The 22076-nt window shown below is 41.6% G+C and overlaps 1 protein-coding gene across 1 annotated transcript in view; it reads right to left on the reverse strand.

Moving 5' to 3' along the window:
* Positions 1–1062: 1062 nt before the first annotated feature.
* Positions 1063–22076, reverse strand: part of crybg1a (crystallin beta-gamma domain containing 1a) — a 71491-nt gene continuing 50477 nt past the window's right edge. The window contains exons 7-23 of the mRNA XM_083791699.1: positions 21355–21473; positions 20053–20230; positions 19470–19609; positions 18622–18748; positions 18340–18375; positions 15132–15298; positions 13874–14000; positions 12936–13081; positions 11045–11171; positions 9966–9995; positions 9378–9490; positions 8521–8653; positions 7406–7545; positions 6506–6629; positions 5749–5907; positions 4173–4338; positions 1063–1977 (exon numbers count right to left, since the gene is read on the reverse strand). Coding sequence (XP_083647825.1) covers positions 1889–1977; positions 4173–4338; positions 5749–5907; positions 6506–6629; positions 7406–7545; positions 8521–8653; positions 9378–9490; positions 9966–9995; positions 11045–11171; positions 12936–13081; positions 13874–14000; positions 15132–15298; positions 18340–18375; positions 18622–18748; positions 19470–19609; positions 20053–20230; positions 21355–21473 — 2121 coding nt within the window. The 3' untranslated portion in view covers positions 1063–1888. The remainder of the gene's footprint in view (positions 1978–4172; positions 4339–5748; positions 5908–6505; positions 6630–7405; positions 7546–8520; positions 8654–9377; positions 9491–9965; positions 9996–11044; positions 11172–12935; positions 13082–13873; positions 14001–15131; positions 15299–18339; positions 18376–18621; positions 18749–19469; positions 19610–20052; positions 20231–21354; positions 21474–22076) is intronic.

Here is a 22076-nt window from a genome sequence, read left to right on the forward strand (position 1 = left end):
ACTCCCACAAGGAAACTATCCTTGTGGTCATTGTGCCCAGTGTGGAAATACACATAAGACCTCCTTTTTTAACCATCCTCATACTGGCAAGAAGTTCAAGATCAATAACATTATTACTTGTGTGTCAACCCATGTGGTGTATATGATCAAATGTCCCTGTGGTTTAGCATACATAGGCAAAACTACTAGACAGTTAAAACAGAGAATGAGTGAACATAAGAGTTCGATCAGAAGAAACGACCGTGAATACCCTGTTGCAGTGCATTTCAATGACCTTAAACATGACATCTCTACTTTCCGCTTTATTGGTATAGAACAAGTCAAACTTCCAAGAAGAGGTGGTAACCACGATGCCCTTTTAAAACAACGTGAGGCCTACTGGATCCACACTCTACAAACCTTACACCCCAAAGGGCTTAATGATGAACTACTATTGAATGTTATGCTATAGAAAATGTTGATCTGAACTTCTTGTCCAGCCGGTACTATAGGCACTTAAGGTGCAATTCTTATTATTTTTTTCTTATTCTTTTCCACTCTTTCGGACAGAGTAGGATCTTACATTTGACATTTATTTGCTCATTTTACTGTATGTCTTCCTTGTATGTTGTATGGCATGACATTTATGTATAATTATTTTCCCCTGTATTATTGTAAACTGTTATTTTCAATGATATATATGAGGAATGTTCACAGAAACACTGCACCTTCAAGTCACGTGACAAGGTTCTTCACAGCTGTTATCTGTTTGGATAAATTACATGCAATTTGATTGGTTGTTTACACTTCCTGAAATGTATTTAGTGACAATGTCAGCCCATTCTTGAATTAAGCCTGAGGAAGGTTGCAAGACCGAAACGTTGCTCAATAAAATTGCTCTGAACTAGCAAGTGGCAGTGTGCGGATGTCCCTTCTTCCACATTGTATACTCTTTGTCATCATCGCACCTGCTCCAAATTGCCTGTGCGGAAGTCTTCTCTCAAAAAGTAAAAAAATAAAATAAAAATAAATAATGAAAAAAGAGACATTTGTCAAAAAATGTCACATACACCCTTTGTGCTTCAAGCCCTTGAAGTCAAGAAAGAATACTTTCTTTGGTTTTCATGTGCTTCTCCAGAAACAAAAGGTGAATCTTTATTATCAAATCTAGCAACAGCAGTCTCTTCAGCATTTACATATTTACAGTCAAATTTAGACACAATAGTGAACATCAGTATTGCATTGAAATGGATCTTTACTGATGATGCTTCCATGCAACCTAAAGCCGTTAAATTGTAAAAACCTACAGGTTAATTAATAAGGTATCAAAACTTTACAAAGGGCAAAGAAAAGTATTCTTAAATTAAACTGTTAAGGCATGTGGAACAACGAATAATGAAGAAGTCAAACAACAGTCAGAAAAGATGAGTAAGGCTGACTGCAGCATTAGCACAGGGCTGAGTTTTCAGTGAACCAATACAGAAAATGGGATTGAGTCTCTTTGGTATGCTGTGCCAGAACTATAAGGAATCAATTAATTAAAAAACAATCAAATGAACTACGAGAATATTTTCAGAACAACATAATACACTCATTGATAGAAATACAAATACCTACATAATATCTATTGTTCTGTACAAGAGTGCCACTATGTTTCACATCAGACAGGTTTCAACAAGACAATCATATAAAGCTGTAATATCACCAAAGTCCAACTGGGGCTGATTTGTGATGCACAAACTGGGTCCCACGATAGAGCTGCATCACAGAGCTACAGTGGGTCCCACAATGGAGCTGCATCACAGAGCTACAGTACGTTCCACAATGGAGCTGCATCACAGAGCTACAGTGAGTCCCATGGGCAGAGCTGCAGCAAACGGCTCTTAAGAACATGGCAGAGCTGGTATTATTATAGAATCTCCAATGTCCACCTTTGGCTCAGCTTTCTCTCATCAAATGTGTTGAGGATCACCTGGTGCTTGTCATACTGCTGACCCCCTGTGAAACAAGAACAAAGACTACATTAATTACAAATCTAACAAAAGAAAACGTACAATTACACCCCACAAGACACTCAGAAGTCATTACAGTGAGGTCCCAAAATGTTTAAAAACATTTAAAAACAATATATGTTTTTAAATTCACATTTTCAAAAGTATAATTTCAACATCTACAATCAAAACGCCACAAATTAAATGACACATTCCGATCTTGTAGATTGACTATTTTCACTATTAGTTGTATGACAAAGTATATAGAGTTTAAGTGGTTATAATTTGGTCCCCACTCCAATTTTGTCACTGTGTATTTGCACATACGGGAAATTTGTCCTCTGCATTTTATCCATCCTAGGAAGGAGCAGTGAGCAGCCAGTGGTCAAATGTCTTGCTCAGGGACACTTCGACACACTGCTGAGGGCTGGAATGGAACCTGGGACCTTTGGCTTCCAAGGCGGGCTCTCCCCAGGTTAATCTAGGGTTGTGTCTCAAAACGGCACTAATTAGCAAGAATCAGACATTTTCTAGGCTGTCCCAATTCCCAACACCATTGTATATGAGTGGAGTTTTAGCTCTCTAAAGAATTCCCAGAATGCACCATCAAAAAACATACACCATGCATATTAAATTCACTTTAGATACCAGTCATAATATGCCTTATATAACACTATTCTTAAGTTCTCAAAGTCGCTTTACATAAAGGGAGGATACAAAAGAAGAAGAAAAAAGAAGAAAACTACTAAAACAAACAAATACAATAGTACAAGAGTAAAAACAGAAAGACAAGAGTTGAGAACATTCTCAACTCGATATCAACTGGGAAGGTGGGTTTTGAGGGCAGTATTGAAGGAAAGGAGGGAGAGGGTGCATCTGATATGGCTGGAAGGTACATTCCAGAGGGAGGGGGCAGCCACAGAGAAAGCCCTGTCGCCCCAGGCTCGGAGCTTGGTCCTGGGGAGGCCGGCGTCACTGGACCTGAGGGAACGGGATGGATAGGATGATGGATGGATAGATAAGAATCGGGAACTATCCTGCCGAGTGTCAATTATCTAATGTAATCCTGGGCGCTACACACTTCCTCTGCCAACCTGGGGAGAGCAACAGCTCGCCTCATGCTTCCTTCTATGCATGAGAAGTCCAAGCTGCCTCATTTCACCAGACAGGGGAGTTTCTCCAGTTGGACGTAGCGTGTGGAAGGAACACGTTATTCCAAGCAGTTCCTTTCTCCTCCATCAGGCACCCCGGCTTGCCAGGGGGAGCCAGTTTAGAGATCAGGATTACTGCAGGTAGGTACCCTGTGAGGGTACCTACCCTGTGATGTGTTGTTGACGTTAGATCATTACTACCATACAAGCAGCCATGAACTAAGCAGGCGCTGTCCTGGAATCCTGTTGTACATCACTGTCCCTTCAGCGAAATTCAGCTTTGAGATAACCGAGATATCCTTTAGTGCCATACAACTGCTCCTCACCAACACACCAGGAGATGGCGACATTAGGTTAAGATTGAAACTATTACTTGTAATAGAGAGACTGATGCCAGCACTCTGTCCCTCAGACTAGGCAACAAGGCCATCGGAGCACGTTTTAGCTCTAGCGTTATAGCTTAGCATCAGCTACGCCCATTAGCTGATCCTGGGCGTGCAGTGCACCCGGCAAATTTGTCTTATCGTTCATGTTTGACTGTAGTTGTGTGCTCGTATTATTTTTAGTAAGTCTAAAAGTCATGCTCCAATTTAACATATATGCACTGATTACTGATACCATATTAACCACTTATGCCCCATCTACTTTGTTCACAATGTGTTGTATTGTGAAGCGCTGTGAGCTTGTAGATCAGAGATTTTAAGCAAATTATTTTTTATATTACTTTTTACATTTCACCTAACATCCCCCAAATAGGGACGCCAGGTTGAAAGTAGTTATAGGGAAAACATATTTCCAATTCCAGTTCTGCTTATCGATTCCGGTTCCTAACGATTCCCTATAAGAGGTCCAAAAGAGGTCAAATGTTCATTTAACAAAAAGACATGTAATGAATAGAGTAACAACCTCTCCTTCATTCAACAGTTGAGCCATTTGTGGATAATACAGTTATCCACAATTTGATACCTCACACATTATGAGTGTTTAATAAACAAAAGTGAGTATACAGTACAGTAAAGTACAGCTCGATAAGCCAGTGACGATACCCGACCTTTGATCTCCAGCACCAGCTCAGGTTTGAGGTGGCAGCTAACGAGGCCGTCCGCCGTGATGTTCCACAGCTGGCTGTCCTTGATCCCACGCTCTGGGGAGACACACAGCCGGCTGCCGGCCATCACCACGTTGCTGGTGGTCTTCAGACAACAGTCCTCTACCAGCTGACACACACACACACACACACACACACACACACACACACACACACACACACACACACACACACACACACACACACACACACACACACACACACACACACACACACACACACACACACACACACACACAACATAACATTGAGAGCTGTGTCTTCTAAATCATGACAGTTTTCTGGACTATGTTTCTACAGTAAATCAGCAGTGCTCAAACTATTTCAAGGACCACAAACATTGTAATAGGCTGCTGACCCCCATCTGAAAAGATGATGTTCTTCCAGGAACCACCCAGAAGCAAAGATTTGGGTTAAAAACATTTGCAGTGAAAAAAATAATAACAATATCTACAAGGTGCTATTTTTCAAGAGCTAAAGTTTAAAATTATGGTTAAAGCTGACACAGATGCGTTCCAGGTCTTGATGGAACAGAGGCCGATTCTACAAATGCCTTCTAAATCAGTAGTTCTCTACAAATTATTCTACAAATGGCTTCTAAATCAGTAGTTCTCACAAAGTGACTGAGCGACTGAGCCCCTGCTTGCTCCCGATGTGCAGGTCTGTGCCTTGGATGGTTTCCTCCGCCATCGGTATATGAATGGGTGAATGTATCTATGTAAAGTGCTTCGGATAAAAGCGCTATATAAATGCACCATTTCAGGTACTTAAAAACTAGTTACTAGTTAATTACCCACTTCAGCCCTATACATTTTGGCCATTTGAAAAAAGCCAATCTACAAGCTCACAATGCGTTGTGATGCGACACATTGTCGCATGCGACACAAGATTTTCATACATTTGAAAACTTGAAATGGCACATTCTGTATAATGAGTACTTTTATACTTTTCGTACTTTAAGTACATTTTGATACCAATACTTTAGTACTTGTACTCAAGTAAATTTTTAATTCCAGACTTTCAATTGTAACAGAGTACTACTCTACATTGCAGCATTGATACTTTTACTTAAGCAAAAGTTACTTTTTACTGAGTTACTTTTCCACCGCTGGTCATTGGTCAATTAAGCAATATTAAACGAGAGGGTGTTAAGGACCATTAATGCACGCCTGCATTGCTGCAGGAACTCATTTGTTCCAAAATGCAGAGCAGAAGTGCATTCATGACGATAAAGAACACCCTCGAGTGTAATATTGCAATTATACAACAGTTACCCCTAAAACTAAGATTATTCCCTAAAAATCACATTTGTCATAGCCACTACGACCACAAATGTCCCAAGAAACTAGCTAGCCGAGCCACCGCGTGCGCTGCGCTCTGGGAGAACAGAGCAGGTGATGTATTTGTTTTGATTAGGTGGTCCAATATTGTAAGGCTTAAGCACGGCTAGAAAGCTGTTTCAAACCAATCAGATTGCCTCCTCGAAAATGACCCGTTGTGTATAATGTACAGTACGCACCTTGCAGGACAGCAGCCCAGCCTGGTAGAGCCAGACGTGCTCCAGTACCCCGGTCTCCTCCATGGCCTGTACTCTCATCAGTTTGATGTCGTCCAGGGTCCCCGTCAGGGTCATCACACGGCCCGTCTCCTGGCTCCGTAGGCGCACGTACATCGGTTTCTGTTGGATTGGGGAATCACACACACGCGCGCACACACACACACCATCACCAAAATATACTATTTTATAGTATATCATCTACGCTTTAGTATAGTGCATGCCTACTGTACATGCATGCAGTATACAAAACATGCAAGGACAAACACAAGGGCTACAGATCAGAGCAGGTCGTATTCATTCCAATTTCAGCATCTGAAGGAGAATGTAATATGGTTTCGCTTTCCCTTTAGCATTGCACCTACCGCATAACGACAATAGTCATTCAAACATACAATTTAAAATGATCTGGTGATCCGTGAAGGGAGTATTTATAACAAATATATCAAAATATGTAATTTTCTGATACTATTAACAGTTTGGCTTTGACTTTGAGAAATAAAAACATAATTGTCCAAATCCTATCATTCGAAAATATAATCACCAAAATAAAGAAAAAAAGGATAACCAATAAATACCGGTAGTTTGAATTGTATAATCCACAGTGGAAATATTTTTTGGTTGACAAAATCCACTGTGGATTTCTTTAATTCTTCTTTTTGGACAAAAACCACCGTGGAAGGAACATGATCACTCAGCACAATTCTAGATCACTCCGTACCTGAACTAATGGCCGTAGGGATCCAATCCGCTGCCAGCTGCTATACTTGCACCAATCACCAACCTCGCTGGGCTGGAGTAGGATCTGGTGACCACGGTAGTTAGAGCCCTCGTACAACACCCACCTGCAGAGACCACCAATAGTTTGTTCAATAAAAACATGTGTAAGAGTCTAAGAGATAACGGATAACAGAAAAGCACTAAGCGCGCTGCTTTAGACAACAGTGCGCTGTTCCTTTTCTGCCGCTGGGTTCCCAGTAACATAACTGCACCTGAAATGGTCAGACAAACTGACCTGATTAAAGGGATTGTGACATTAAAAAAAAGGTTTTGGAATTGTTCTTATTTTTTTTAGGTTTTCTAATCTCAATTGCACCCAAAAAACATGAACTTTTAACATTCAGTAGATTTTCTGTGATCTGGGGTTTTCTGGCTCAAACAGGTGCTCTGATTTGCCGGCAGTAAGTGATGTAAGACCCTGCAAATCCCATATATGTCAATGGGATTTGCCAGCAGATGTCACTGTTTTCACTGTGTTGCCTGTTTTCATTGTAGCTCAAAAGGCTTCCAAACCCCAAAGAAAACTTCAGACCACAGAAAATCCACTGAATGTTCAAAGTTCAGGTTTTTTGGGTGTAATTGAGGTCATAAAACCTAAAATAAAAAATAAAAATAAAAATATGTCATAAAACCTTTAAAGGGAATTTCCATGCATCCATGTTGAACATTTTGTTACCTTATATTATAAGGATGTTGTTCTTCACTGGCAATCCATTGGGAGAAATACAGTACTCTCAAAATAATGTAATAGCAAACTTTCTGCTATCACACATCCATCAAAATGTGTCTGCCTTTACTAAGAAAACAAAGTAAATGAAAACATTTTAAACTTGTGACGCACATTCCTCTGGCCACAACTATGGAGCGTATGCGTCCGTCCAGGCCTGCCTGCTGTAGGTTGACGGTCTGGTCTGTCAGTGCCATCTTCCTGCCCCTGCAGCCAGGCTTACTGAACAGCGTGATGGAGGGCAGAGACAACTCCTGCGGTGACATGAAAGGAAGGGGAGAAATAAGCAAGGAAACAAGGCAATCATAGATTTGTATAGAGCACCGAAGTCCTGACGTAACTCGCTCATCCCTTCGATTCCCCTGGTTCGCGGAAGTAATTTCTCTATGGAGAATAACATGGGGTGATCTTAATATCGTTTCATATAAGCGTTGTGGTCCAAAAATAAGCAAGCTGTCTCGGCGTTATTGTCAGGGAGGTGTCTCTGTATCGTAGTCAGTCACTCATATATGATACAGTCTGCTTCTAGCGAAAATGTAACTAATTCAGTAGCAGTACAGCGTTTTCTCTCAGTCAAACAGTTCTTATATGAGGTGATCTAAAATCATTATAATGCAAATAAAAAGTACACAAACCTGTGAATTTGCGCCCTCTACCGATATTGACGTCAGATTTCAGTGCTCTATTGCAACATTTAATATGATATTATCAATGATTATGCCTATTGACTCTCTCTCTCTCTCTCTCTGCCATTAGGGATGGGCATTTGGACCGTTTTAGGTAAACATATATGGACTGTGAGCAATTAACAGCTGATAAAGAACAACTTTCGTTTTTTTCAACCAAGGTTCATGTTTTAGGTTGTTATTAGAGAAAGTAAAAGATGAGTGTAAATTTTTGTTCATTTGCTGCTTTCTTTCGTTTTAGGGATTTTAGCTGTTTTTGACAGGGGGCGGGGGGCATTTGAATATGGGGCTAAATATGTATTTTTTCAAAACAAATTATAGCAATTTTTTTTTAAATTATTTACTATAGTCCTACTAGACCCCAAGCATCTGGCCACAAAAGATCATGGGATCTACTGATGTCATGCTTATGATGTTGCTTATGCCGTTTTCATTTTTTGCCATGCTTTTAACCTTGTAGCACTCTGAGATTCATGAGAATGTAAAGTGCTTTATAAATAAAATGCATTATTATTTATTATTAAGTCCCAAGTGAGTACTTACGTGTCCGATAGTGTGTATGGATCGCATGGAAGTGTCGGGAGACGGGAAGCCCATAGCCTCTGTGTCCGAGTACTCTCCCTCCTCCAGCACGTACACACGTCCTGTGAACTGGGCTTCGTCATACACCACCCAGCTGCCACAGACATACAAGGCATGGAGAGAAGACACACGGTATGGATTTGACACTGATGATCTTCACTTTTACTAATAGTTGCGTTCACACGAGACATATGCAAAGATCACAGCATTTGTCGTTTCGTATATCTGTTGCTCACACGGGCTACTTTTGCCGTTTTTGAATTTGAATCCTGAAAGGTAACAGTTTTGGACATAATGAGGCTTCCACCGGACACAGACGATATAGTATAAATAAAATGAATGGAATAACAAAAACTAGGAGTGATAAAAAACAATAGAAATAGAATGATGAGGCTTAAAAAAAAAAGAAACGTTATTGTGTATTTACAAAACAAACTAAAACCTACTCAAATTCTTGAGAAAATGTAAAAATCAATAAAAGCTAAACTAGCCAACCCCATTTAAAAAAAAAAAAGTAAAACTAAACTAAAATAAAATCTAATGAAATATACAGAACTATAGTATAGCTAACGGCCAAGCTACACCGAGCATGTACGTGAAAATAATACACACACAAAACCCTCATGGCTACTCTAGATCTATGGCCGTGCGTAGATTTGCTCCACTGTCTTCATTTGGGAGACAATATACAGGTATATGTGCCCGGGGGGCATACACACGGGGAAAAAAATAGAACCGATCATAAATCCTTTAAGTGCATTCGTATCCGGAGCCCGAAGAAAAAGAAAGCTGGTATGTTGTTATCAAGTTGTGCTTACCTGCCAGCCAGAACCCTGCAGGACCTAGGCTCAAAGTCCTCGTCCAGAGCTGCCACACTGTCCTCCAGAACCACCAGCTGTCCCTGGCAGCCTGGCTCAGAAAACAGCTGCACCTACAGAATTTAACACACACACCAAAACATGAGGAAACAGCTGCACCTACAGCATACTGTAACACACACCAAAACATCAGAAAACAGCACCTACAGCACAAAACACACCAAAACATCCTTAGTGAATCAGGCAACAGACGACAGACCTGCAGCGATACACTACAATACTTCCGTAGTCATTGCTGTCGGGCAGAAACTTCTTATTGCCATATTTATAACTTTTTGTTCTTCTTTTTCTTTTGTCAATTAATGCCTTACTCTACTACAGTGTCACACAAAAGCATCAAAAGTAGCAGATCTGCAAGCCCAAAACTTCTTTTGGAGCTTGTAGATCTGCTACTTTTGCTAACGGTTTTGGACACCCGACAGACGATATACAATAGAATGTCCTTCAGTGCAGCACTGAAGGATGTCAGCAAATCTCTCACACATGATGTTGTTTGGTGATAATTGATGATTTATTGCCAGAACTCACCTTGAATTTGCTCGAGCCAGTCATGGCGTCCTGTAAAATGCACAGTAAGAACTATTATTACCAGCCTTGCACTGTAAATGTTGCACTAAATCAGCAACCCAGATGTTACAATGTAAAAACTTCTTGAAAGTCTTAAATGATGCATGACAGACTTAAACTCTTCCTTGTCGCGTTGAAGCTGTTCTGCCAGTCGTAAAAATCCTTCCTACATGTCTTGAACTCTTCTGAGCAGAGTTGTATCATTCCTATCGGTCTTTATCTCTTCCAACAGTTTGGGACCTCACAAGAATATTTGTGATTTAACTAACTTAGAATGCCTAACTAAGCACATTTACTCAAGTACTGTACTTTACTTCTACTCGACTACAATTATTTAAAAACTTAGTTACTGTTACTTTGTTCAGTTTGATTATTTTTCCAAAACATACATTAACCACTTCAGCCCTATATACATTTCAGCCATTTGAAAATAGCTCACAATGCATTGTGAGCTTGTAGATCTGTATACATTTGAAATCTTGTAAAATGGGACCTAATGGGCGTAATGAGTACTTTATACTTTTGGTAATTTAAGTGAATTTGATACCAATACTTGTACTTTTGTACTATTCTGGTGTACTTTTACTTAAGTAAAACATTTGAGTATTTTTTTTACACCACTGCGTACATCAGTGGTTTTCAAACTTTTTCATGTCAAATTGACACCAATTAGCCTGCGGACCCCCATTTGAAAAGATATGCCAGAGACTCCCATAAGAGAAGATTTTTACGGCTCTAGCAGATGTTTAATTTCAAGGATCCCCAGTTTGACATGCATATTAGTCTACAGACCCCCATTTAATGGCATTTCTGTCTCTGGCAACCCCAATTTATATTGTAAATCAATTGTTATCAATGTTAACGTAACTCTGAGAGTGTACAAATGGAACCAAATGGACCCGTTAAAGAGTCCATTTTGTTCCATTTGTACACTCTCAGAGTTACAGACCCATAAGGGTCCATTCGGTTGCTAACTATCATTTAGCTGGGGACCCCCTGGAACTCCCTCAAGGACCCCACTTTGGGAACCACTGGCTTACATGGAAGACGGGCTGCATGGAGGCCATCTTGGCGGTGTGTGCTCCCCAGTCTTCAGGGCTCCCGTACAGGCCTTTCTCTACAACGTACAGCTCTCCGCTGAATCCCACGTTCTCAAACAACACCCACCTGCCGTCAACACACAAACCACATCCTTTACACACTGACTGCGCAAAGTACAAGTCGAGACAAATAATGCACATTAATGCTGACGTCTGCTGACAATATTATGCAGTGAGTCAATATACTGTAGATATTAACACAATTTGTGCCCAAGACGTCCACAGACGTCATACGAATTATTAGCGAAAATAGCCCATCTAAAAGCTCACAATTTATAAATAATATAATAATATGTAATAATAAATAATATCAATATTAGTTTCTAGTTTTCTACACCAAAATTTATTATCTATTATTCATTATCACTTGTTGCACCCCTAACTTTGAGTAAATCTAGGGAATACAAGAGATGATACATGAGTTTTCCATTCTGACCAAATCACTGACTCTAAATCTGTCTTATCTTCAACCAAACAGGAAGTCTGTGCCTCTACAAGGCATTAAATGATTTAGCAGGCCAGCCAGACTCTGAATAAATTACACAATGTACCACAAAGAAGAGATACAGGTTAACCAAATTCAATGTTTTCCAAGAGTTCATATTGTTGTGTAATGTACTGTTGTAATGTAGTATTGTTGAATAATGTACTATGTCAGTTGACATGGTGACAATTAAGTATTTTCAAAATAATTGTATATAGTTGTTTAGGAACTGCACGCCTCAACAGCATACATACAGTACTAGTCTTTTTCTTGAGAGCTCAACAAGACACGTACCTTGAGGCTACCTTATCCTTTTAGCCCAAATGTATGACTGTGCCTCATGCTGTTTGCATTTCTGTTTGATAAAGTATTCAATCAACCAAACCTTCTATTAGGCTGCTAGTTGCATACACCATTGTTAACATTAAGCTCTCCAAACTGGATACTATGCTGCTACGAAAAGACGTATTTTAGCTACAGTGACGTGTCAAGCCCTAACACTTGAATGCATTTTTGAACAGAGGAAGTGAATCAATGGCACGTGAGGGTGTCGGAGGTGCAAACAAAGGTGCTTCTTTTTGTGGGTTGGTAGTTTGAAAACCAAATGGCTGTCCAAATGGCTGCACCAAACGGTGCTTGTTGCAGGACCCTGCACTACAGTATGCTGTATGTATATTATAATCTTTGACTTTGACATTAGATAAAACTTCTTCTTTCTGGACCACACAACCAAATGCATATAATGTGGGGGACCTTACCACAAACGAAACCATTTGAGAACGAGTGCTGTAACTCATTGTGAAACCTGTCGTATCAGGTGCCTCGAAGTATTAATGCTCAGTTTTGTAGCCTCTGGGCCTCGATCTGTGTGTGTGTGTGTGTGTGTGTGTGTGTGTGTGTGTGTGTGTGTGTAGGGCGGAGGGGGAGCTGGGAAGGAGACCAGAGAAACACCCACAAAACGCCCAGCGCACAATGGAGCAGATCAGAGACACACTATGCTTTCCTGCTTCCTTTTTCATGCCTGGAAGCTACAGCCCCATTTATACTACTTTGTACAGCGGTGTCGCGCACCAAAAACAGATTTATATAAGCTCATAACTTTACTTTGGGATCCCCAACTAAATTAGTTTGATATAGCATCACACTTAAACTGTATAGACTATTTGTTACATGCTGTTACATGTGTGGGCAGTTCAAATAGGGCCTAAAACGCACAGACACAATGCGTTGTAAACACAAATCCTGTGCTGGGGACTCCCTGGCACAAAATATTGTCCACGTCCAAATACATATAAATTTGGGGGTCCCTCACATGAAACATGTTTGAGAAGCACCAACGTAACTTACACTCCTGCTAGGACGTTGACAGACTGGGTCCTGGCGTGGAAGCTGGTGTCGTCCATGTTGGGAACGGGTCCCATGAGGTCCACCTTCAGACTTCTCTCCCCAAAGTCCCTCTCACTGAACAGTTTGACATGAGGCGACAGGAAACCCTGCAGGATAAGAGCAGAAAGTCATTCCAGATGCCAGTTTTGAAGACCAATCAAGACCATTTGACCGTTTGAAACAACCTTTTAAACCTTTTCTTTTTTGACAGCCTGTATCTAATTTAAGACTTGTTCCTGGTCAGCAGGTGCCTAAGAATGGATCAGATTTGGATTTAGGGTTGTTAATAAAAAAAACATGCATTGGGATCACCTTTTTATCATTGCTGTTGCCTATAAAGCTCTTATCTCAATATTTGTACTTGTAAATTAACACCCTACTTGATCACATTACAGTTTTGTTTTAGAGCTTGTAGATCTGCTTCTTTGAATCCTGAAAAGTAACAGCAGATAAGGAACACTCGGTTCATACGCTCCATCCAGGGGGTCCTCAGCAAAAACCTGTTTAGCCACTTTAGCCTTATATACAATGAGATTGTTTTTGAAACACAAATCTTGTATTTTGCCACTGTCACAAAATATTTTCAGACGGGGGTCCGTCCCTTGGTAGCTAAATACAGTTGACAAAAAGGCATTTTCAGATCATGCTTACAGCGAGTACAGGCCGTAGGGACATGAACCCGTCCGCGTCCCCTCCCCAGTCTGCATACTTACAGTGAGTACAGGCCGTAGGGACATGAACCCGTCCGCGTCCCCTCCCCAGTCTGCATACTTACAGTGAGTACAGGCCGTAGGGACATGAACCCGTCCACGTCCCCTCCCCAGTCTGCATACTTACAGCGAGTACAGGCCGTAGGGACATGAACCCGTCCGCGTCCCCTTCCCAGTCTGCATACTTACAGCGAGTACAGGCCGTAGGGACATGAACCCGTCCACGTCCCCTCCCCAGTCACTGCAGTGTGCGTACTCCCCTTCCTCCAGGGCGTACTGGCGCCCCTCAAACTCCGCCTCGTCGTAGCCCACCCAGCTGGGCGGAATGGAACACATCGAGATGGAGATAAAAGAACACGTTATTGGACATGCAATTTAACATGAAATGGAAATCATCTTGTTAATGAATTATGACTAGATCACATCATACATGTGGCAGTGGACAGGATAACGGCCTTGGAGGACATTCCCTTCGCTCCAAGTCTGTTTATGGTGATGAACAGATGATGATGGTGATCCTGCTACTACTAGGTCACTTGTTTTTAATGAATACAATTACATTTTGTCCAATCTGTACGGCAGAGTGTGTTAATACAACATATAGTTAGGGGGGTGTATGTTGTCTCCCTGCTCTTCTATTGAGACAATTAGATTGTGTCAAAGGACTTGTCTCACTTATAGACACAGGATCTCACACAGATTTTGACCTGATGGTCAAGATTCAATTCATCCCCTGAGCAAGCACTGAGCAGTCAGCACTTGCGCAGGACACCGGGTTCAAATCGGGGGTAGAAGATGATTTTTTTTTTTTTATTGATTTTTGAAGGGACAGACAGTAGGCTGACAGGAAACGGGAGAGAGATGGGGGGATGACATGCAGTAAAGGCCGTGTCGGGTCCGGGAGTCGAACCCGCGGCACACTGCGACTGGATTACCAGTCCGGTGCCCAGACCGTTACGCTACGGCCTGGGCAGAAGATGAATTTAAAGTGACATGTTTCCTCCCTTATGTTAGGAAGGGGGTAAGTGCCTGTGCTTTCCGAGGCTAGGACGGGTCGGGGGCTATTGGTCATGTACACATCTCTTAGACCAGTGGTTCTCAACCTTTTCAGGCCTTGACCCCCAAAAATAATCATATTTGAACTGGAGACCCCCCCACCCTGACAAGCATTTAGCATGTAGGAGTTGAGGCTTTACATTTCCGTTTCCACAAATACATATTGTGAAAATAGCCGATCTACAAGCTCACAATGCCTCGCACTGTGGCATATGTGGGATATTTTAGTTAAAAGGACTGTGTATGTTGTGTGTGTAGTTTGTTGTTTTGCGATTGTTACAGTATGTTTGTTTATGTACTGGGAGCGATTTAATATTTCTGATAATGCTGTGTTGTTGTGTGTTTTATTTTTGGTGTTAATCAGTTAGCTAGTGGAAGATTAGATACTCACAGCCCACCGAGGATCTTCAGAGAGCCCACGGTAGAAAGTGTTCTCCTGTTCTCAGCATTTCCTTCTGTTGGCCTGTCTTCTTCCCCTTCACTTGCTGCGAAGTCGTACACTTCACTGTCCACCTCCATGCACTCTCCTTCGAAGCCCGGCTTCTCAAAGAGTAAGGCCTGAGGAAATGAGCAAAAACAAAAACCTTGCATTGACACGTTGTGAAATCAACTGATTTGGATGCTATATTTAACTCAATTTGTTGGTGTCCCCCTCAGGGAACGTGGTTCCCAGACCCCACTTTGAGAACCACTCGTGTACAATATTGTGACAATCAAGTATGTGTGTTATTGTGTGCACGCATTTGAGTGTCTGTGTGTGTATGTAATGTGCATTTCCTCTGCTTGTCCCAGCATGAGGAATACCGGCCATTCCCCAGATTCCAGTGCCCATGGCCATGTGCAGTACAGTGCCTGTGAACATGTACCTCTACATAAGTCAGGGTTCAAAATACCACCCAGGGAAGCTAGAGACATGAGCGCTCTAGGAAGCCTCACTTGAGAAATGTAGGGGCAGCTCTGAAATATAATGATACATTGATATTAGCGCTTTATTTTTTCATGGATATACTAACCGATGAACTTGGCCTCTAAGTCAGCCTGGGAAAGGCGCACAGACAAATTATATAGGCCCTAAAACGGGTGTCCTGGTTCGGCCTGGACTGGTCCCGTTGAGTTGCCCCAGATTCCAATGGTCAGCACGTCCCTATATAATAAGTCAATAGTACGGTGATAGTAAAGCACTTGTGTGTAGGGCTGGGCGATATGACAAAATCTCATATCACGATATAGAATTTATTTTATCACGATAACGATATACTCACGATATAGCATATTTTTTACGATACCTATTTTTTTATCTAAAAGAATTGATTTTTGTTCAGGTCGAGTACTTTACTGTACTTGGGCTGTACTGTACTGTACTGTACTGTACTGTACTGTACAAGCTCTCCTCCCTGGCCTCTGTCTGTGTTAGGCTGCACAACAGTGACACTTGGTGGTGACAATAGTTATGCTATTTCGTGCTCGGATACAGGGACAGGGACACACATAGCTGTCTATAATGGTTGCACCACTCAAAAAACAATTAAATTCACATTATCCAGTCTACTTATATGAATATAATACTGATGCCCTTCCCATGCACAGACAGGCCCAAAGCAAGTACAAAAATATTACAAAATAAAATGTATATAATAATAATTAGAGGCTGAACTCAATTGTTCAGCCTCTGTAGACATTTTTAAAGCACAGCTCAAGACCCACTTCTACAACATTGCTTTTAATTGATCTTTTATTTTTTGTTATTCATGTCCTCACTGTATTGCATCACTGCTTGTTTTTTAATGTCGTTGCCTTGCTTTTCTTTTTTTCTCCATTGCTCTGTAAAGCACTTTGAGAGCTGCATTTCATGTCATGAAAGGTGCTATACAAATAAAGTTTTATTAGTATTATTAATAATTATTATTATTATGACAATTAAAAAGAAAAAAGAAAGAAATAAGATGTTGCCATTCAGACACAGAAGTACAGGCCTGTGTCTGCATTAAATTGGCTTAAGGAAAAAATAAATATCTCATGTCACAGTTTGTCACTACAGTTGTTTCAGTTCATTTAAGCTCTGTATAGGGAATCAACATGTTCTGTTGTAGTTATAGTTTAGTTTGTTAAAGACGTTGGGCAGCTTAACGATGTTTAATTGACTACAGGCGATAGAGTGAGAGAGAGTGAGAGAGAACGCGATCTTGTCGTCAACTCTCCATGCCCACAGCTGTGCGTATATGGGAGTCTGGGACGAGTGGGGCTTTTTCTTTTCCTTTTTTTTTGATGATCACAACAAAGTCAGCGTCTTGTGTTGTTGTTGTAAGCTGTTGCTGAATTAAGGACTTTTCAAATGGAATAATTTATTTGGAACAATAAAACAAGACAGACGCAGCAGGAGGACTGCACAGGTAAGAGGAACGTCTTCGTCTTGGAAGAAGTTTGCAGTGCACCCGACGACGGACAAGCTTATTGTTCAACTGTGTAAAACATGCGTGGCTCACGCAATTTATCAATTTGACCCAACATGAAACCTGCATTTATAACAGTGAATGACCGGTTACTTTAGGGCGCGTTCGGAAATAGCGCACTAGGCGCACTGTGCAATGCAAACTGATAGATGAGTTCGCTCCGGTGTGGTATTTCCGAACGTGCCCCTTACACCGCTCTGAATCTCGTCAGCCATCATCATCATCTCCCTCTTTTAGGTGCAAGCACCACCTCGGCTTGTGTTGTGGTCGTGTTGGCCTTAGAGTATATAATAGAGAAGACATCCGAAAGGTGTTGGCTCACTGTTTTCAGTGCGCGCGGTGGGCTGCTGGGCATGCCGTATATAAGCGCTGTGACGTAAAATACTGCCGTAAAGCGAAACGGCGATATAAGCGATATAGCTTTTTTTTCGTGATAGACATTTTCTATCGAAAATACCATATATATCGTCATATCGCCCAGCCCTACTTGTGTGTTTATTTTGTATACTAATTTATGTTAATCGCTCTCCACTGACAAACTAAACAAATGGCAACACACAGTGGACAAGCTAGGTTTGAACTACTTTGTGAAACAGAGCAAACCTAGATTGCTTCCATCCCATGACAATGTCATGGGAACGCCAAAAGGCATTCACAGTTTCACGCACAATGTTGTCTATTGGATATATACATGCATGATGCAACCTTAATGTACGTTGCACAACGCACATTGTCTTTAGAGTGAATGGCTTCAGGTGTTTAAGACAGTGTGCATTTTCATAAAACCTATTAAAATGTCATAGGATGCAACAACCCACCAATGCCTGGTGTGTTTAGCAAAGTAAAGGAAACCAGACTGGCTGCTGGTTAATCAGACAAGCAGAGACAGCGGCCGGTGATGCTCCGTGCCAGCTTGGTTGGCAGGGCCTACAGTATGTGGTTCCCACACCAGCCCAGTATGCTGGCAATAACACGCTGTGATGTTTCACAACACCCTGAGGACCACAGCTAGACTGTCAACACATTTAACGGCTGCGGGGAGAGGCCCCAGCATATTCAGACTGTTTCAAGTGTTAAGTAAAAGTGTGCGGTACGGGAGTGTGTTTTCAGTCATGTATTGGTGTCATGAATGATCCTTTTAAAACATACCTTCACTTCTTTGGGACGTTCCACCTTTATTGCACCCTGTTAAGAACAGAGAGTTGTGTTCAAGACAATTCAAAACCATTCTAAAAGCGTAAGAATTAATGCAAATATCAACCCCTTTTTCAAACACAGATTTAACCAGGCTGAAAGTGGTTCAAGTAAGTCTGTAACAGTTGGGTAAAAAGTTACATTAAAATACCATTCTGGGAGGTCTGAGGGGGGTAAAAGTTACATTAAAATACCATTCTCAGAGGTCTGAGGGGGGTAAACGTGACATTAAAATACCATTCTGAGAGGTCTGAGGGAGCCAAGGAAGGGCTGAGGGAAGCCCCAGGACTCTGGACAGGGGTACTCCCCCCTCTCCAACACCGCTACGACACCTGCAAACCCTGGATCACTGTACACCAGCCAGCTAGAGAGAGAGAGAGAGAGAGAGATCGTGCGCGAGAGAGAGAAATTAATTTTCAAAACTTTCAAAAATACACAATTGTTTGTGTGTCATATAAACAATTTAACCCATTTAAGACCTGAGGCCGATTCTACAAAACTACTAAATCAGTAGTTCGAAAAAGAGCAAAAGTAGCAGATCTACATTTGCTTTTGTGTGACGCTGTAGTGTGGTTGTAGGGCATTCATTCACAACAAGTTAGAATATGGAGATAAGCGGTTTCTGCCCGACACCAACGATATGCACTAATATAGCTAAAATCTAAAACGACACAGGTAGAGGTTTTTGGACTTCATTAAGCAAGGTGATATTGAAGAGGCTTTAGATGTATAGTGGTTAATTGGAGTAGTCAGCTGTGGGGTTGGTGTAGGGAACTGTGACGGACATTGTGCATTTGTTTGTTTAACTGTATGTAATGTGTGTTTTTTTATTTTATTTCTTTGGTTATAATAATTGTTTTGTTCTGTATTTATTGTTGTTAAAACATTTCCTGATGTTTCTTTGAAGATTTTGTTTGTATGTGTGCTGCCATGTGGGGGGGGGGGGGGGATATATGTGAATAATTGTTTAGAAATGACTTATCATGTTGTAAAGAAAATCAATAAACATATGTTTAAACATACAGGTGCTTTCCTCACTTTTAAAAGGGCTAAGATGGTTAAGAAGTGGTTGCGTCACGACTTACACGCCAGCGCGGACTTTGATGGAGCCGGTGGTCTGTGGCATGGCGTAGGATCCGATCTCGATGGTGTCGTCGCAGTACGACGACACCCTGCCCATCCCGTCCACCTCGGCGAAAAGGTCGATCTGTGGCGCGCTGTAGTCCTGTCACATCCAACACACGATAGCACCGCGAAGAGTCATAATCAAACAATTGTCTGACATTCCACAGAGGCGTCAAACAGCTCACCCTAGTTATTCTATAATAATTCTTGTATAATGCAGTCGTTCCCAAACCGGGGGTCCCCAACATTGTTTTCTCATTCAACGGTTAAAAAAAACAACATACAGTATAAGTGTGGAAAGGGTACCTGCACATTTCTAAAGTTACAATTGGCTTGTTCGGCTTGTAGTTGCATCTGTGCAGCCGAGTCAAACTAAATGTACAGTTCCATCCAAGTGCTTGTCAGGTGGGGGTCCCCAGTTCAAATATGGATTATTTTGGGGGGGGGGGGCCGCGGCCTGAAAGGTTTGGGAACCCTTGCTTTAATGTATGATAAACGATGCATTATTATGACGACAGAGGACACATTTTGTCTGTGACTTACCCTAACCGCCAAGCGAATAGACCCAATGACCATAGGTGCCGTCGAGATGGCCTGACCCATCTGGTCTATTGTGGTGGGGGTTCCCTCCTCTGCCCACATGTTGACTATGTGATCCATAGGACCCTCCTCGAGAGCAATGGTACGTCCCTGGAACCCAGGCTTCTCATACAGGAGCCAGCTATTGAAAAGAGCGCGAGAGAATGACATCATATATTTTATGTCATTAGTTATTTGAAGTAGGATCATGGTATATTCTGATAGCAAACATGCATAGCAAAGCCAGGGCGAGTCTGGTCTAGGACAGCAAACACAGTACCATAATGTACACCTTGGAACAGTGTTGACACTTGCTTCGGCAATGTACCCAGCAAGCCAAATGACATCATGATAACGTTAGGATGACGTCCTCCAGTGACTCCGGTGACGTTCAGCACTAGGCCAGGTCACAGCCCATATGGAGATGATTTTTACGTCATTTCCAGGACGTCTTCACCAGTTTAAATAATATTCTGGGCCAGATCTGACTAGTTTTAAGTTGATCTGGCCTCGATCGGACTCTCTCCGATTCATCCAGGGTCATCCGTCTTAATGGGCAGAATTTATGTTGGTTGAAATCAGGTGATATTCTGGGCCAGATTTGACTCGTCTTGGTTTGACTTGATCTGGCCATAATCGAGACGTCACTAATTCGTCCAGGTCCTGACCCAGGTGCTTGCTGGGTAAACGTATGTTTTCTCATGCCAATAAAGCTCCTTTGAATTTAAATAGAATTTGAATACATGGGGTCATTTTAATGTCAACCCATCTATTAAAGTCAATGTAAAAATCCCATCGACAGCCTAATTCATATGGTTTTGTTTCTCATTGTACCATTCAGTCCCTTTTCCTCTTTACTAAAAAAATAAATAATGCAAATATCTACTCCCATATGGAAAATATTTAACAAAATTTGTATATATTTTACATGAAACGTGTATGACAGTCACAGCAGACATAAGATCCATAGTAAATTTGTATAAATCCACATACAAAACCCTTGGTAATTATGTGTGGCTGCTGGAAATGGGATAACCTGCTATTGAAAGGATCTACAAGCTCATTCTCGCTATTGATCTGCTCATAACGCGCCACAGAGTGGCGCGCTACGAGCTTGTAGGTCTGCTATTTTTGAAAAATCGAAGAACGACCGACATAGAAACATAGCTTTTTCAGAAAACTGTCGGGATGTAGAAGACATTTTTTAGAATCTGATCTCAGGTCAAAATGGGATAATATCAACAGATGAACTTGAGTGTGTCCCACCATCCCCTGACGACCCTGGCTGAGATGACCGGGGACAGCGTCATCGTGGTGGCGTCCTCCACATCGCGGTGGATCTCGTGGGCGTCCCCTCCGAAGCGGGCAAACTGGTTTATGACGATCTGGAAGTAGATGTTTCAGCACGACGTCAAGCAAGCAGTTTGTGAGTGGTGCAACCACTCCAAGGAACAGCAATGTCCGTGTTCACCTATGTTACTATGTACCATGTGGCCATGAACACCAGTATATGACTATTAGTACCAGTAGGGGCGCTGTTTGCCAGAAACAGAGAGAGAGAGATAGTGTTAGTGCTAGTGCTGCACTTTTGCCTGCTAATGAGAGAGAGAGAGAGGAGAGGGGGGGGGGAGAGAGGGGAGTTGCACCACTCAGTTCACACGGGTGTGATTTTTTTTATCAACACATGTATAACGTCTCTGTCGGGTGCAAGCGTCATTATGTCCAAATTTCAAAACGGTTTAATTTCCAGGATTCAAAAATGAAAATAAATAAATAAATAGCAGAAGTAGCAGATCTACAAGCTCAAAATGTACCACTTCATGCAGCATTTTGAGCTTGTGGATGTGTTACTTTTGTGTGACACCGTGGTATGATCAAGTAGGGGACGTTATTTTCCACAAAAAAAAACCCCACAAAAAGGTTAGAATACGGAGCGATAGGACTAGGAGGTTTCTGTCCTTAAAGGTGGTATAACATCATACTGTACC

This window comes from Protomyctophum parallelum, assembly GCF_964188405.1.
Source record: "Protomyctophum parallelum genome assembly, chromosome: 20".
Taxonomy (NCBI): Eukaryota; Metazoa; Chordata; class Actinopteri; order Myctophiformes; family Myctophidae; genus Protomyctophum; species Protomyctophum parallelum.